The following is an 18855-nucleotide window of genomic DNA, read 5'->3' on the forward strand; positions in this document are numbered from 1 at the left end:
GAAATAAGTAGGAACCAGAGACGTTGCAGACATTCTGTTCTGCCTCTGAACACTGAGTTCCTTTATATCAATACTAAAAACCAACATATTTGCTTTTGAGCCATAATAAATGGAGCCCTGACCAACATATTTGATGTGTATTGAGGATTTTGACGATGGCTCTTGACAACATGTAATGTGGAAAACTGGATAAGACTGAATACTTTTTATACGCCACTCAATTTTTTTCATTATTATTCATAATCAAAATCTGTGCTCCTGTGAAGGAAGAGAATGTACATAAAATTAAACAATCATGGGCTGGAGAGGCTTGGAGTTTTGTACATATCGTAACTTCAGGCTGCAACACAGCTAAATGGTATATTTGATTTAACAGTGACGTGTTGGTTGTTTATGGCTTTTGTATGAACTGTATGATCTGCAGGCTGGCCTTTATGAAGATGACCTGTATGATGGGGCCTGGTGTGCAGGGAGAGACGACCCACTTCAGTGGTTGGAAGTGGATGCAAGGAGACTGACAAAGTTCACGGGGGTCGTCACCCAGGGCAGGAGCTCCCTCTGGTCGTGAGTAGGGATGCAAAAAGATTAGCAAATTGTTGCACAGTCAGAATATGAACTTTGTTGTCACTGTTGGTGGTTAGCTCGTGATAGAAGCTTATTAATTATGAGCAAGGTGGCGTTTATCTTTGCTAGGTTTATTTTAATAATCAGCCTATGTAGTGCAATAGATTTTAATATGACTGTTTTTTTATACACGACGAAAAACAGTAAGACGCAAACAGGCTAGAAAAATGCAATATAAATAGGATTCATGCTTATTGTCACAAAATCAGAGACAGTGCCTTTCAAAAGTGTTCAAACCCCTTTAACATTTTCACATTTCGTCATACAATCTTAAATTTAATGATTGTATGATTCTGATTGTGTCTGATAGGCCACCACAGCGTGATACATATTTGTTAAGCAGACGTAAACTAATACGTGGTTTCCAACATTATTACAGATCAAGTGATTACTCACTTGTTTATTCACCCCTCTAAAGCAAATCAAGCAACTGTCATCGCAATTACTGCTTGCCAATAACAAGTCTAACACAAACCCAAACACAGTAAGCTGCCAAATATCTAATTGCATAGCTTAATTTCCCAGTGACTGAGCATGAACACCAGTGGTGGAGACAATTGGCAATTATTGCTGCAGAACTCTACATGACTGCGATTCCTTTTGAACCTAGTGGAAAAATTGACAGCGCAAATAAATAAGGCAAAGGGTTTCCATCCTGCCCACATGGGGCGGAACCTTCGCTTTGTGTGTGTGCCCTTTTCACAAGCCACTTCAGATCTTCCCTAAGCAGGAGTAAGGAGTTACGGATTTGATTGATTTGGGTGCAGACTCGCTCTTTCATAAATCTCAAAAGGTCATTACATTATTAAAATAGTGCTGGAAGAAAGAGGTTCTGAAGCATTCGGCGTTTCATGAGGGCATAGAGGGACAATAGAAGTTTTTTTGTTCTGTAAATATTTTAAAAATGTTTTGGCTATATTTACAAGTCGTGGATATGTTGCTAACTATTTCTGTATTGCTTTGTACCGTGCCTGTAAGTATTCCCATTTGGATGTCATATCCTTTTTTATTGCTTTTGCAAAACTTTCTTGCCAAAAGAAAAACAGATTTCCACCAATAATAATTAAATTAAAATATCTAACATAAAATAGGTGATTGAATAAATATTTAACCCATTCAAATCAATATTTAGTAGATGCACCTTTGACAGCAATCACAACACAGAGTCTGTGTGGACGGGCCTCAATCATGCTTACACATCTGGACACTGCAGTTTTACTCCATTCCTCCTCGCAAACCTGTTTTCATTTCTGTCAGATTGCATGGGGATTGGTGTGAAAGTCTCTCTTCACTCCAAAACATCCACCTTGTTGCCTTCACACCATTTCTGAGTAGTTTTAATGGATGCTTTGTGTTTTGTTTTTTTTTTTTTGTTTTTTTTGTCTTGCTGGAAATGAAGCTGTAATTCTCTTGCAGATGCAAATTGTTCTCCAGGATTTCCTTACATTTGTTGCATTCATTTGGTGGACAGGTTGCTAGGATGCACTCATTTTATGTTTAATGTTTTATTCAATTGTCATTATTTTTGTGGGAGTCAGTTTGCACCTTGACAGTAACATTTTTTGCGGTAATTTTTTGTTTGAAAAGCCAAATTTTGTTGACCATGACTTGCAAAGGCAGTAAAAAGGCTAAAGAAATCCAAGAGGATGAATTATTTTTATAGGCACTGTGAAGGTTTATAGATCATAAACCTATGGATTTATAAAAACCCAAATACAGGCAGTTTTCCCTTCCTCTTCTTACAATAATACATCCGTATAAAAAATCTTTTACTAATAAAAATGCCTGTGTTCAATGCTGTCTAATACTGCAGGAAATTCATTAAAGTCACTGAGGCTGCAGTCCAAGACTTCCTTCTGGTGCCAGAGACGGCACCTGGTGCACATCACACACCACTGTGAAGGACTCTCTTCTAGAGTGACACCTGCTGGTTTTTTAAAGTTTCACACAGCAACTTTAATATTAAAAAAATACTTAATAATAACTTTTAATTTGCTTTAAAAGTCAGACATTCTTGTAAACTTCTAAAGTAGTCCAGATGAGGTTTTTTTTTTTTCAGATTTTATGATGTTTTTTTTTTTTTTTTTTTTTTTTCTTCTTTGAACTTAAGCTGTTTTTCTCTCAGCATGTTGTGCATTACACGCTTTTACAGATAGCAGTTCTCCTTTTCCGCCTGGAAAAGTGTGGAATTTCAAGCACTATCAATTCATACACATACAGATGTCCTCAATGAAAAAGAATAGTTAATCATATGTAAATATTGATTTCACTCAATCTACGTAAAAGTTATAAATTAATAACAGGCAGCGGGACATATTTTAAGATTTTATATATGACTTAGTAAACCTGTCTGTTTTTTTCAGACATGAAATCTCTCAGGCCAGTTTACTGGCCAATCAAGCTCTGTAAAACCACTGTGGTTAAAGTAGGCAGTGGTGAAGGCAGTGGCAGCCTTCACCAAGTTCTGCAGTAAAATCCACATTTTCAGAAAAGTTATAAACAGAGGGTCACATTAAGATCTCGAGAATTCCCTGTTAAATGACTTTATTGGGACTGTGGACTTCAGAAAACGCAGTGGACCAACACCAGCAGACGGCATGGCACCCCAAATCAACACTGACTTTGGAAACTTCACACTGGACCTTATGCAGTGTGTATTCTGTGTCTCTTCCCTTCCCCTCCAGACTATTACTCCTTGCTTTCCTAATGAAAAGGATAATTTACATTTATCTGAAAACATGTATTAGAGCTAAAGAAAATTACTTACAATTTTATCCTTAGCTCTGGTAAGATATCTCTATAGGGTCAAATTTACCCCACCATACTTTTATTCTCTTCCACTCAAGTTTCAGTTATTATGGTTTACACTCCTTCTGGAAGATGTCAGTCACCGTCTACTGGACAACTGTCTTGTCAGAGGTCTTCATCATGATTGTGTCGGACACCATATAACATTTCTGTTATTTTTTTTTTGTTTTGTTTTGTTTTATTAGTTTTGTGTAAAATCCTAATTTGAGTCATAATCCTCACAATGAGCACAAATAAATATTTGAAGTACATCACTTTGTGTAATGAATTTATATAAGTCTCAGCTTCATGAAATAAAAATAAAATTAATAGTGAATATAGTGATGTACTGAGGTGCTCCTGTACATGACCTTTAAAGCTCTCCAAACCAGAAAAGTAATATACTGTAATTTGTTCACTTCAGTAATAAACAACATGGACTGTTCTTGGATCAGACTGAAAGACTTTCTTGTTAAAAGAAACAGGGTTGGGAAAACTCCTGGTTGCCTTAGCTGTGTCTCTCATAAAAAAGTAATGGTTTTGGGATATAATTTTAAAGTAGGATTACTTACTAAATGATTCATGAGTTTCAAGATTTGATTAATCTATCCTTTCTATGTTTGTAACACTATTAGGTTTTGCTTCACAAATCACTGATTATCTAGGCCTGTCACGATAACAAATTTTGCTGCGCGATTTATTGTCTCAAAATTGATTGCAATAAACGATAATATTGTTTAAAATGTCGATCTGTCAGGGCGACCAGATCCAGTTTACTGATGGCAATGCTGTCTCTTTCCTCCCTGTCTCTTTGACCAAATGTTTTAATTTTCCAGTTGTGACAGATGTCCTGATTATTGTTTTTGCTTTTGGTTTTAGCAACAAATCAGAGTCCTCTGATTTCTTGAAGTCAATACGATGCTTTTTCATTCAATTCAATATTTAATTAAACGTTTAATAGATTTTTAACTCATTTGTAAAATTAGAGATTTTTTTTACTTGTATCATCGGAAGCATCACTTTTTAGACACTTTTTCCACGCGAGCCATCATTTGCTCTGGACGTGGTGACACAAGGAGAGAACTAAAAAATGCAGGATACCGCATTTTGAGGACTGACTTTGGACACCCCTGATTTCAAGCTCGGTAATTGCGAGCGAGCCTGAAACTCTGGCGAAGTTTGAAACGAAAGGAGTATTGTTTAATAAGCTATATTTGGGATTTCCCTTGAAGGGGAAGAGTTTTCTTAAGGTGCACAAAACAGCAAAGCCTTGGACTGAATTTTTTCTGCAATTAACTCTGTAGGGCATGTAGCTGTCTGTGGTGAGAGCTAAGGGGCTATCTGTCTGTGCGAACGCTTTAATTAACAGAAAAGGGAATTCCTACTGGACGAGCTCGGTGAGGATGTGCTCACCCAGAAGCATGGGAATAGCTGTCAACCTACATAATGTACACTCTGGAAAGAGCACTGCCTTGCATGAGATGATTCATATGGGCGTACTTATGGTGTTTGTCTGATTTATGCTTTCGTTTATTTTCCTTAACAGTAAGTTATCTATTTTCTCCTCCCTCATTTATTAAGTAACAAATCTCAGCACAGACCAGAATAATTACAATACCATGGTCTATTTTTACTAATAAGAGATTTGTAGTGAATTGAAGTCACTGAGTAAAGAGAATCCACCTGATTGTAGTCTAACCACTGCATAAACACGACTGTCCTGCAAAGGACTCAGAGGCTTATCGTATAACATTAGGAGCAAATGGCATCATTAAGACCAAGAAACTCAGCAGACAGAACAGGGATAACTATGTGGACAGGTAATAAAGCTTTGTATTTTGAGATAATCCAACAGGGAAATCTTTATGTCAAACTAATCAATTCAAAATTAAAAACAGCAGGTGGGATTGTCTTCATAATAAATCAGACTGCAGAATTAAACATCTGCACAACTGAAGAGCAGGACTTTGCTCTGAGTATTATATTTTAGTCGTTTTCAGTCCATCCATATCCAAACCATGTGCTTAGAATCAGAAGGAACATTATCAATTCTTTATTTTCTGTTGAATTCAAAACTATAGACTTGTTAAGAGAGTTCAGCTTATATTTTTTTTCTTTAAGATCTCAAAAGAAAACTGATTTTCACTGCATAATTCATACGCATGATTGTGAGCTTTCATTGTGAGTGACATCTTTCCAGTTATCTCTACTTTCTGAATGCATTAAATTCAACCTGGAAACTTTTTTTTTAATCTAATCCTCTCATTTTCCTACAATATTAACAGAAGCGATTGGGTGACTTCCTACAAGGTCATGGTTAGCAATGACAGTCACACCTGGACAACCCTTAAGAACGACTCAGCAGACTTGGTGAGTAATAATAAAAGCATAAAAGATTGATTCCTCTGCATGTCCACAAACTGAAGGACACTGCAAACCTTTGCATTAATGCTGTTGTTTTCACCTGTTAACCAGCTAAATATTGAGTCTTGCTTTGTATGTCTCTGGGTGATTGGACCCAAATAGAAAAATGAATTCTGGCTGGGAAGTAATTACAGGGGAAGATGTAAGTGCCTGCTTATTTCCAAGCTTAATGAGCTGTGAGGTGATAGTAAATAGTAATGTTTCTCCAGCAGATGGGAACTCATCCTTCTTTATTTTCACTCTGTAATGAGAGACTTGATATAATTGAATGAACTGTAATGTCACCTTGCCTGTAGAGATTCACTTAGACCTTTTCTTTCAGTTCTGTTGCTGATTAACCAAATCAGGCCTTTTTGAATATAATCAGAGATCTTAGTCGCTAGATTCTTTTTGTGCACTCATGTGGTTTGTGATTTAATCAGTGTTAGTAATTAAATCCCCAATAGTAATTTTGTCTCTGCTACAAGCATTGCCCATCCACATTTCCTTTATGCCAAATGCCAATCTGCTCTATTGGCCTTTCAAAATAGGTACCAAGAAAAGCTCCATCTGTAGGTGTTCTCAATAATTTTGTGCTCAAGAATTCAACCCAAAACTTGGGAGGGAATCTTTTGTAAGTTTCATTCTTTATCCAAAACTGTTGTAATTGGTTAACAAGATACTGAGGAAAATAAATAGCCCTGACCCATGTTGAGCTAAGTTTGCTCATTTAAAGTTGTTGAATGAAGAGCATTATCCCGTGTCCTTCACGGCTTGACTGTTTATTCACCCTGTGTTTGCCTTAGTAGATATTCAGCGCCAACAGAGAAAAAGAAATCCCCGTCCGGAACATCTTTCCATTACCTGTGGTCGCCCGGTACATTCGAGTCAACCCCCGCTCGTGGTTTTACGGTGGCAGCGTCTGTATGAGAGCGGAGATCCTTGGCTGTCCTTTGCCAGGTGACGGGTTTGTATGAAGGAGACGCACAAATCAAACAGTCGGCCACCATCAATGAATGATTAAGTGCTGTTATTCAGGGTTTGGCCTGGATGAAGGTTCAGTGCTGTCTATAAGCTGAAGTAATTAATTATTCATATATAACTCTTGAACGACGGGAGAGAATTTTACTGGCTAATTTTGGCCTTTCAGAGTCAGGACTGTTGTGGAAATGTAGAATTATCAAGGTGACTTTAATTTGTTGGTCGTTCAGTTTGAAAAATCAAAATGGACTGTATCTGTCTTTTTACTGGCATCAGTAATAACACAGAGGTGACATGTTGTCTTTTATAAAGGTTAAATCTGCTGAGTATATGACTAGATGCTGGGTGGAGATTTATCTTGAATCCTAACATTACTGAGGCAGTGGCGTGAGTTAAACTGATATTAACAGCTGCTCAAATGATCCATCCATAGAAAAATATAGTTCCTCCATGATTCTCTGGGGCTACACTGGGTTCTCCTCCCAGTGGCCAGGAAATCTACAAAGAAAGAGATCCAAGAGGTATCCTGATCAAATGCTAGCTGACGTCTTTCATTGCAGAGGAAGAAGCTGCTTCAAGGTGGCCCCAGATGATGAAATTCCTCAGCTTTTTTCCAAGTCTGAGTCCAGTCTTCCTAAGGAAGAACTTATTATTATTTGTTTATAGGATCTTGTACTTATTGTGGTCTCATACTGGAGGGGCAAAATAAATTGTGTTTTGGCTTTTTACGCCGACTAGGGCAAAGCCACCATGAGAGATCAGACCTCAGTTCATCTAATCCATACCCGCCTCCATCATACCAACAGTCAGAAAAAAAACGGCAACGACGCACAGATCTCTTACTGCAGCCTAACATTTCTCCACCTCCTGTGCTTCCCTAATCAGAAGAATGAGTCTACTTCTTTAGATCTCTGAATGCCTTTAACTTTTTTTTTTTTTTAATCTTGTTCCAGATCCTAACAATTACTATCATAGACGCAACGAAGTCATAACGACTGACGATTTGGACTTCAGGCACCACAGCTACAAAGAGATGAGGCAGGTAAGCCATGTAAACAGACATTACCTTGTTAAAAGAACCAAGACCTTATTTCAAATTCAGAACAGAGATCAAGAGCACGGAGCAATAAAACACCGCATGGAAACTGTGAGTCGCAGCGAGCCCAAGCTGTGTCCTTCACAAGAGCAAAGAATGCAGCAGAACAAATGAACTAAGCGCTTGGAGCTGCATAAAAATGCATAAAGCATCTTCAGGGTTGTATCATTACTTATTCATATAGTTGTCACAAACAGACGCCTGTTTGTACCAAGAAGGAGGACAGCTGTATTTGTCAGTGTGCACGGTGCGCCTGAGTGGCTGTGATGGTACAAACACTGTGAATGATAATCTCCTGTAATGCAGTTGAGAGAAGAAACATCCTGGGCTGCTGTTTTTCTTTCTAATAGGAAATATTTGTTAGATATTAGGTGTGCTTCTATGCTTTGTTGGTTTTTATCCTTTACGGCTGAAGTGTTCCACTCTGTGTCCAGGCTAAGCTGGGCTTTAAAAAGAAAAGAAAGGACTATTTTTGAAAGTCCTTTTCATAAGCATTTTTACCCTTGACATTTTCTTTCTTTGCCCAGGAGCCAGGTAGCATGACTCTCCCCACTATAGTACACAGCAGTCTTAATAGTTTTGTAACAGAAATGTAGAAGTCTCACGTAATGTACAAACCCCATGAGAGTAGCAGAGTCTAAAATCTATTTCTTATACTGCTTAATGGTTGTCCTTTTTCTTAAACCACAACCACAGTAACAGTGGGATGAAAAATAAATTCCTTAATATTCTTCAAAGTGGAAGATATTGTATCAATTCATATTATCCACACAGTGCATAAAAGAAGCTTGGTTTTCTATTGGGATCCGTGGCATATACAAGCAGAGTTTAAAAAAAAAAAATAATAAAAAAAAATTCTTACGCTCAGTTTTTATACGTCTGTATGAGGGGGGGTAAAAAACACAAACATTCCTGTTTAATAAAGCAAGAATGCTTTGTATTGATTCTGGTAAATAATACTGTCCAGTTTTATTTATCCAGGGAATTCTCTGCTTTATTAGAATGACAGCAGGACTTTCACCCTCGTCTTGTAATCCTTCATCCCACTGAAAAACCTGACATTTGTTTAGCGATTTACTTGCTCGGTGAAGTCGAGATTTAACCTGCACTTAATTAAAACCCAGTCACACCTGACTGGCTAACCACTTCAGCAGCAGCTGAGCCCACGGATGCAGCAGCTCCATCTAACAACTGGTTGGTCTTTTTTACTGCAGCGGTACTTTGTGACCACTGACATCCATGTGGGTAAATGATAATTGTTGCTATTTTAATCTGTTCCTGTATGAGCCTGTCTTTATAATTGCTTTGGCTGCCTCTTCAGAGCTGGCTGCAAGGAAACCAAATAAGCTCTGTGACACAGCTTTGGCAATATTGTCTTTGAAGATTTCAATAATGGGGTGCTTGTCTTGCTTAAGTACAACTATTTAAGCCAGTAGTAAAAAAAAAATAAAAATGGAAAGACCAAAACGCATAAGCATTTTTAAAGCATTAGATAAGATTTAACAGTGTTTTTTCTATAATTTTACCATCCATAGCACAGTGAACATTGTATTTGTTATGATGGAATTTCCTTACAGACTCAAAAATTATAGGTTTAGAGGAACTACTTTTCTGAAAACTAAAGGCAGTCTTTGTGTAAATGATATGCCTTCAAACATCACAATAGGTTTTCTGGATAATAGTAATTTTAAACTGATATTTTTCTAACTTCCTGCAGCAGGTGGCTGAGCTGCACTGCTAACTCTACCATGTATTTAAACAAAAACAGGTGTATGTCTGATTCCTGCCAGGTTGTTACTGTTGCACCCTATTTCTACACTATTCCCATGCAAAATCTTAGAGTTGGAAAAAGTCTTTTTGATGGAGGTGGTGGTCTCCAATGTGTGTCAGAGTCTACCTTTGTCAGTTCGAGTTGCTCAGGATCGATTTATTTTCAAATTCATTTCAAAAATACTTTATCCCAAGGTAAAATGAAATGTTTTTCATACAAGTATTTTTTATAAAGTTCTTGTGAATGCTGATGCTGTGGGCAGTAGCAGTCAGTGTTGCAACAAATCAGAAGAGGCCTCAGACTGTAGGACAGTCTTGTGACTGTCATAAAACGACAACTGCTCAATATCCAGACCACAGTAATGATATTCCACAGCAAAATATCTTGGATGATCCCATCAGTTGCTGGCAAGCGATGCTAACCCAACACATCTGCTTTTTTTTCTTATGCTTTTTTTAAAATTTCTGCAGGACATTGGGACTTTTATTCAATTTATTTAGTCATTTCTGTAATAACGTATTGTATTTTTATTACCTTGACATTAATGTTTTATTTTTAGTCTTTGTAAAGCACTGTTATTACGTTATGTTTTTTTTTTTGTAATTTCCAATAAAAAAAATAAATAAATAACTTGGATTTATTAACTGTTATTTGCCAGTGCACTGTCTAAGTTCAAGCAGAATGGTTTTTCTCATTAGTGTCAGTTACTTGGATAGACTTATTTCATATTTTTTCAAGGTCTAATGCTTTATGATTTACCCTCCACAGCTAATGAAGGTGGTTAATGAAATGTGCCCCAACATCACACGGATCTATAACATAGGAAAGTCTCAAAACGGCCTCAAACTGTATGTCATAGAGATCTCCGACAACCCTGGTGAACATGAAGTTGGTGAGTGCTTTTAATGCTAAAATATGATTGAACTGAATAATGTGTTTGTTAGAGAAAACTAGAAAAAGATGATAGCCATCACAAATCATTTTGCGTGTGCTTGTTATGCGTCGTGGGCAACGCCCAACTACTTTTTTCTCTCTCTTTTTCTTTTTTTTTTCTCCTTTCCACCTGATGACCAGGTGAACCGGAGTTTCGCTACACAGCAGGTGCACACGGAAATGAGGTGCTTGGACGAGAGCTCCTCCTCCTGCTCATGCAGTTCATGTGTCTGGAGTATCTATCAGGCAACCAGCGGATACGTCACCTGGTGGAGGAGACCAGAATCCACCTACTGCCATCCGTCAACCCTGATGGGTACGAGAAAGCCTTTGAAGCGGTACGTCTGCAAAACACAAATTAGTGACCTCATTTCGTTAAATGGTCTGTAGTGAGAACATGTTTGGGTCTGTTGTGAGTAAATGCTTGGTACATGAGAACAAGTTTAAAAGATGCAATGGAATATGTGAAGTGAACCAGAACTACATCAGGCCCTGTGTTGTTTTTTTTTGCTATAATTTAAAACTGAAACATGTTTTAGTAATATTAGTGAAAGGGCAAAGTTAAAGACCATAACAACAAATAAGGACAAGTCAAAGCTGCAGAGAGATTGTTTTTTGTTGATTTGGTCATGTGGATTTCATTCAGTGAAGTATGAGAGGAAACAGATGCATCTTAAAAACAAGTATGCTAACAGCCTGTACTAAACCAATTTGAACTCATAAGTTTATTTTGTGTCTTTGGTGCTTTCTCTTGTGTATGTCAGTTTAATCCGGAGCAGTTTCTATATAGCACATAATAGTATATTTGGAAATCACATAGTACAATTTTCTGGTCAGATTGTAATGTATTTATTTAAAACATAAAACAGTACCTTGCAAAGAAAGCTGTGAAACTGGTTGTGACTTTTCATTGTTTCATTGCCAAAACAGGGGATGTGGCCCTGACAACACCTTTTTGACAAAACCTATTGAAATAATCACAGCACCCCCTGCAGAACTAAAATGTACCCTTCCCCACTGTGATCTGTACAGTTCTTGTATTTTTCGCTAATACTCCTGCTTCACCTGTTTTGTATGACCCTTATGCCACACATTTCAGTCACCATCTTCTTCATGTTTACTCTTTGACTCAGGGTTCAGAGCTCAGTGGCTGGTCTCTTGGTCGATGGACCAATGATGGCATAGATATCCACCACAACTTTCCTGATCTCAACTCAATTCTCTGGGAGGCTGAGGCAAAGAAGTGGATTCCTCGCAAAATGTTCAACCACCACATCCCCACACCAGAGTGGTACTTGTCTAACAATGCCTCGGTAAGTCGTACTGATCATCCGCTGTGCTGCATTGTATATTCAGTTAAAAATTTAAGCAAACCTAATGATCCAATTGCTTTCATCTAAACGTACTTGGCATACAACTTGTAGCTTATCAACGGCATGTTTAAAATTACCTTAATTAAATAAGAGTAACAAGTGATGTTTGTTTGGTTTCCACATGATTTTTGAAACAAGACATATTTCCAAACAGTCAAATTCGTCTCTCAGTACAAGAGGAGAAGGGGTAAGAGTTTTATTTAATACAGCTGTTTGGTGTTCAGGAGATGTACGGTGGTGAAGTTGGTTGCCATACAGCAAGAATGTCCCGAGTTTGAATCCTTGCATGGTCTCTGGAGTTTGCATCTCCTCCCTGGGCATGCGTGGGTTCTCTCCGGTTACTTCAGCTTCCTCCAACTGTCCAGAGAGGCTAACTGGTCCCTCTAAACTGCTCCCAGGCATAAGTGTGAGTGTGTGCACGGTCATCAGGTGTATCTCTGTGTTGCACTGATGACCTCTCTGTATCTACCCTGCTTCTTGGCCAGTGACCCCTGGAGCTAGGCAACACAATGCCCCCCTGCATAGACAAGTATGCAAGGACAAAGAATGAATGAATGTTTGGTGTTGAGTGGCACAGCAACAGGTGGGGGATGAGCAATTCACTCTGGTACTTCCTCTGCCATTCTTACAACTAGCAATTTAGCCATAGGAACCTGCTCTCCAACCCACATAATCTCAAACTATACATGTATGTAACACACATACGTATATATATGGGTGGCAAAATGGTGGGCTCACCCTAGGGCGCTGTTGTGTTCTTTTCCTGCTTCTTGTTTTTCCTCCAGAAAAACAAACACATCTCACCGTGGAGATCATCAGCCGTTTGAAAAGGGTAAAGCAGTCACGAGGGCCCATCAGCACTTGTCTATTTCGGGAGAAGCAGATGATGAGTTTGCTGCGTATGACGAAGAGGCCGTGAGCTGAAATACACCGAGCGGGCTATTAAAAGCTCAGCCTCACGAGTGTTTTGACGTTAGCGGGAGCCATGGATGAGTCACACTGAGCCTCCAGAATAGCTGCTGCAGCTGCAGAGCTGGGATTCCCATCTGTGCACACAGAGCTGTGAATCCTATCCTTGTTTGCCCCGCTGACTGGCAGCGCTCGCAGATAGGAACGCAGGTTTCTTTACTTGAGCCCCAGCAACATGGGGAATTTCCTCCCAGTTGAATGCAAACACTTGTTCAGTGTAAACATTTACCTATTAGAATGATTACTCTTGACATGCTTATGCAGCGCGAATTGTGTAAACAGCCTTTCTGATGGCTTTATCACTCCCCATTGAGAGCACAGATTATTTTAGCATGAGGGAGTTAAATTAGCACTCACACTGCTTACATGATTGTGCTAATTACGTTATCCATGCCTCTTGTGTGCCCCCGTTGTAGGTTGCCTTGGAGACACGAGCGCTGATAGCGTGGATGGAGAAAATGCCCTTTGTGCTGGGTGGGAATCTCCAGGGAGGCGAGCTGGTGGTGACCTTCCCATATGACAGAACTCGCTCCCAGGGGGTGACGAGGGAGCAGACCCCCACCCCCGATGACCACGTTTTCCGCTGGTTGGCCTTCTCTTACGCCTCCACCCACCGCCTCATGACTGATGCCAGCCGACGGGTCTGTCACACAGAAGACTTCGCCAAGGAGGATGGAACCATCAACGGGGCATCCTGGCACACTGCGGCCGGCAGTTAGTGTCCATATCCGGCGGCGGGTTTTGTCACTAATCCTAACAGTGCTGTGAAGGGTTTTTTTTTTTTTTTTTATGCTCCAGCTCCACGTGTAGCCTCTGAGCCGTTTCTTGCGGAGCACACATGAGAGCATCTGCAGTACTGTAACCCTATTTTTAGATTTTAGCCTCAAGTGTCATCGAGCAGCTCAGAAAAGCATCTCAAATTCTTTTTTTCTTGCTTAATTATCCTCACAGTTTCGCCCTGTATGTGAGCATTCGGATACATTCGGATATGTGTTTGTCTTTGCTGGCAGGTATGAATGATTTCAGCTACCTGCACACCAACTGCTTTGAGCTGTCGATGTATGTGGGTTGTGACAAATTCCCCCATGAAAGCGAGCTGCCTGAAGAGTGGGAGAACAATCGGGAATCTCTTCTTGTGTTCATGGAGCAGGTACAGAGTCAGTTCAGACTCTCTGACGTTCAGTTTGCTCCTCGCATTCCTCTTATTGAACCACTTAATTACAGTGCCTTGCTAATGTGTTCATGCAATTTGAAAAAAGATTTTATTCTTTTATTCAGCCTCCCGTGGCAATACTTTGTCATTTGTGTTCACTGCACCTCCTTTCTTCACTGCACAAAACTGAAAAGCTTGCTTCTTCCTCTTTGTAAAATATCTCAGGCTCAGTCAAATTGGTTGGAGAGCATCTGTCAACAGCTTTGTTAAGTCTTGCCACGTTTCTCAATTAGATTTAGGTTTGGACTTTGACTGGGCCATTCAAAAGCATGACTTGCTGTGATGGTAAACCATTACATTCAGTGGTTTAGGATAATTTTCCAGCTGGAAGTTGAATAACTGCCCCAGTCTTTGCAGCCTATAACAGCCTATACTCTTCCAGTATTGTCCTACATAAAGATGTATTCATTCTCCTATCAGGTCTGCTAAAGAAAAACATCCCTACAGCATGATGCTGCCACCACCATCCTCACAACTAATGCTCGTCTTGTTGACAGATTGCCCCACCTGAATCGTAAATCTCTGCAGCACTTCCAGAGATACCATGGGACTTTTGGCTACTTCTCAATGAAGGCCTCATTGGCCATACTGTCAGTTAATGTGGACAGCCACATTCACTTCCCCTCACAGTAACGCCACACTCTTCTTACTCTTTTCAGATGATGAACAGTACAGTGCTTTGTTGGATTTTCAAAGCTTGAGATTTCCTTTTAACGACAAGAAAAATGCACAAAATCAAATAAAGGTTTAAGTGGAAAAGTACTTTTGTAAAGGAGCTCTAAAAGTTCTTGTTGTCAAACACTTGAATCCTTAACCTATTGCCTTCTGAATTTTTTACTAAACAAAACTTACTTACTGTGCCTTGAAAGTTCCTTACTCTCCAAAAAGCATGGAAGCAGGAATTTGTTTCTCTTTCAAGGATTTCTATATATCAAATAGAAGTTTTAAAGATGTGAGTTAGGCATAAAGGGATTGCATTTCCATTAGAAGCCAAAGAAACCCCCAAAGGAACTTTGCAAAGAAACTTACTCATTATGTCTTATTCTCTCTGGAAACACAATCTTCAGAGGATCTGCAATCCTGCCATGACACAGTTTGTATTTAAATATTGATGCTGCGAGCAGAGGAAGTGCATTTTGAGCCCTTACAGGGCTGTGTTCTTCCTTTGCTAAAGATCACAGAATCATAAAATATAAAGAATATAATAAGGATGCCTTCCAATACACAGGTGCATCGTGGGATCAAAGGTGTAGTCAGGGACCTACAAGGACGAGGAATAGCCAATGCCATCATCTCTGTAGAAGGCATTGGTCACGATGTTCGCACAGGTTTGTTGTTTTGGGATATTTTTGAAAAAACAAAGAAAACAAAAAAGAAAATTATGTTATCTGTTGCTTGACATCAACATAAGAAAAACTCCTCAGAAAGGGGTTACTCCTGCTTGATGATATTTTATTGTGCAGAGGAATAAAATACAGTAAATGAAAGCAGATGATGTTCTTAATCAGAACTGTAGGTTGGAGTCTGACTCAACTTCTGGTCTTAGCCAAGGCTGTGAAGGCCTCCGACTCTCAGTTTAACTATTGATTAGGCGTCCTCATAGTGATTTCTTCTGATGCCTGGAAAAATCCCCCCCTTTAAAGCTAAAGTGGTTTCGTACTTCGAGCGTGAAATCAAATTTTCAAAAGGACATTAAGCATCATTATTCCAGCAAATCAGAGCAGGTCACAGCTTCCTGTAGGAAAACTTTACTGTCCTCTAACAAAATGCACAAGGATTTTAAGAGTTTATATTGTGAAGCCTCTGCTTTTTTCATCTGCATTGCTATCAATCCTGATGATGTTTTTTTTTATTTTTTATTTTTTAAACAATCAGATTAAAATCCATTTTTGTAACAGGGGGAATTTTCCCTGTCGACTTTTTTTTTTCATTAAATCATAATCAATCATTTTTACAAATTCCACATTTGATTTATGAAACCGTTTAGTGCCTTTATATTCAATGTTGAATGTTTATTCAAGTGTAACACCAGCTGTTTACAGTAGTATGTAAGGACGGGTAGCATCATATTATTCTATGAAGGATGTAAATTTAAATTTGTAAACCGACTTCTTAAACCTAAAATGCAAAAGTACAAAAGTTGAATCTACTTTTTTGTTTGGGTTTCTTCACAGCTGCTGATGGTGATTACTGGCGCCTATTGAACCCTGGAGAGTACAGAGTAACAGCCAGAGCTGAGGGCTACAGCCTCACCACTAAAAAGTGTGAGGTTGGCTACGCGATAGGGGCCACCAGGTGCGACTTCACCATTGGCCGGAGTAACTTGTTCCGAATCAGAGAAATAATGGAAAAATACAACAAGCAGCCAATCAGGTTGCCCGCCAGGCAGCTTCAGGCCCAAAGACCCAGAGAGAGACGTGTGGGAACATAATGACAACATGAGGAAGCCTGGGGGGGGGGGGGAATTTAAAAAAAAAATCTGCCCCAAAAAAATCGGGTTGGGGTCCAGGCCCAATTTTGGACATTTGTTAGGTTCCTTCAGAGTGTTGTCAGAATAATTTGTATTTGGTCGCTCAGATTATGAATGAATCTAATTGTGTGCAGAATTTGATCCTTGTGTTCTTAATAGACAAATCATTTTTAATAGTTAAGGTTAACATCCACACTGTACTGTCATGTTTTTTTGTGTTTTGAAGCAGTATAAAAAATGTTATTCTCTTTATTACGACAAGCACTAAAAAGTTAAGCTAAAGTCGCGTCAGATCTTATTTTTTTAAGCGAAAGTGAAATATGAATGATCAATGCAAAGCCTGTTTGAAATTGCCATTGTGTACATGCAGGTGCTGTGTAATAAATTAGAATATCATCAGAAAGTTTGTTCTAGTAATTCAGTTTCAAATTGAAACCTGGATTGTATAGATCCAATACACGCAGCTATATTTCCAGCTTTTGATAATGATTTTGATAATTATTGCCTGCCGCTAACTACAAAAATAGTTATGCCAGCTGCTTGTGCATGTCTTCTTTACCACATCTTTTCCTTCTATAATACAAAAAAATTATATTTTTGTGTAATGTGAAAGTATTGTTGGCTGTACGCCACAACAGTCAACAATAACAAAAATAAACATTTAGAATATTCCGATTTGTGTGAGTTTAACTCATATAAAAATATGAGCGAAATATTTTTAATTAAATTACTTAAACTTTTTGTTCATATCGGTAAAATTCTAATTTATTGTGATGCACTACTACTTATGTGACACCGTAGTAAGTCATCATAAAAGCTTTATCATCTGCACTTTGGTATTTTTCTAAAATACTTTTTGCTTTTTAGTTGTTTTTTTTTTTTGTTTGTTTTTTAATAAACCTTTGCTCAACTGAAAATAGTTGGTCTTTTGTGTGGATTTTAGTAGTAAAAATTACTCTAGAAACCATTTATTTTATGCATAATTGTATCACATTTTATTTTTAGGTCCATGTTTTTTGGTAGACTTGCAATTTATTAAATGAAATGGAAATAAAAATAAATAAAGAAAATATTTTGATCCCTAATATAGCTTGCCAAGTGACAACGTTAAGATATTCAATGCATACATATTCCAAAGCCTTGGATCCTTTAATACGTGACTAATTTTCAGGGTTTTTTTTAATTGCGTTAAAATCACACAAAAAGAGTGATAATACAAGAAGCTCTAGTTAATGACTCATCGTTCTTTATGCCTTGTACATTTCTTCATTTGTACGTAAAGAGGTGTTGGTATTCTCATTACAGCTTTTTTTTTTTTTTTTTTTTTTTTTTCCCCAAAATGCATTTCTTTAAAATGTATCTAATAGTTGTACTGAAGAAGAATTGGGACAATGAATTTTCTGCATTTTCTGTTAAAATCAGCTCTGAATCCAGCTCAAGGGAGCTTTAATAAAAAAAAAAATAGAACATATTTGCAAATAATCATTGTGGCAGACATCTTCATCCATGTTGACAACCCCCAAGAAAGAGGAGAAAAAGAACTATGTGATACACTTAAAATGTTGTTCTGACTCAACATGTTGTTAAATGGTGAAACACTCTGGACTTATCAGTAAGTTGCTTTCTAAATGTATTTTAGTTTGACTACTGAGCCTCGTCAAAACACAAATTCTAACTTATTGAATATGTCAATATTGTATTGTTTGTTTCAAAATACCTAAAGTTTTTGTCCACTTAAGTGTAAGATATAAAAATGTAATTTTTAGAATAAAAACATTTTTTTAGACACCTATTGAATGAGAAAGAAACTAAGATTGGTAGATTATGTATGAAAACATTAAGTTCCTTGGTGTCAACACTGTAAGTTGAATTGAGAATTGAAAAAGGTTGGTGAATTAAACTAACAACCAATTGCTTAAAGGAGACATTTATGAACTAAAATGCTCAAATCATTGGGTACGATTTGAGCAGCCCTCATTACAAAGAAGGTCCACCAACTGAATTAAGGTAAATACATTTGCCCTAAAAGACATTATCACACCTCTGATGTGAAAGGATCTCAGCTACATGTCCATAGCTTGGCTATAATGACTGTGGGTCATTTTAAAGATCATTTATGATTTCTGCAGAAGTGAGATTGCATCTTGGGAGTGTCAGGATGGAAGGACTCTAATTATCAGAGCTCTGCCGGGGCTTTTACGGATCACTGGCTTATTCTGACAACTCTGGCTTCCT

At 38.2% G+C, this 18855-nt stretch overlaps 1 protein-coding gene across 1 annotated transcript in view; it reads left to right on the forward strand.

Annotated features, from left to right (window-relative positions):
- The window catches only part of cpxm2 (carboxypeptidase X (M14 family), member 2), a 31629-nt gene extending 14339 nt beyond the window's left edge, over window positions 1–17290 (forward strand). The window contains exons 5-15 of the mRNA XM_015039429.1: window positions 425–564; window positions 5697–5781; window positions 6624–6774; window positions 7749–7837; window positions 10431–10554; window positions 10737–10933; window positions 11729–11908; window positions 13354–13651; window positions 13948–14087; window positions 15379–15478; window positions 16325–17290. Coding sequence (XP_014894915.1) covers window positions 425–564; window positions 5697–5781; window positions 6624–6774; window positions 7749–7837; window positions 10431–10554; window positions 10737–10933; window positions 11729–11908; window positions 13354–13651; window positions 13948–14087; window positions 15379–15478; window positions 16325–16581 — 1761 coding nt within the window. The 3' untranslated portion in view covers window positions 16582–17290. The remainder of the gene's footprint in view (window positions 1–424; window positions 565–5696; window positions 5782–6623; window positions 6775–7748; window positions 7838–10430; window positions 10555–10736; window positions 10934–11728; window positions 11909–13353; window positions 13652–13947; window positions 14088–15378; window positions 15479–16324) is intronic.
- Window positions 17291–18855: the final 1565 nt, after the last annotated feature.

This window comes from Poecilia latipinna, unplaced genomic scaffold, assembly GCF_001443285.1.
Source record: "Poecilia latipinna isolate Pla-1442-1.1 unplaced genomic scaffold, P_latipinna-1.0 Scaffold472, whole genome shotgun sequence".
NCBI classification, from domain to species: domain Eukaryota; kingdom Metazoa; phylum Chordata; class Actinopteri; order Cyprinodontiformes; family Poeciliidae; genus Poecilia; species Poecilia latipinna.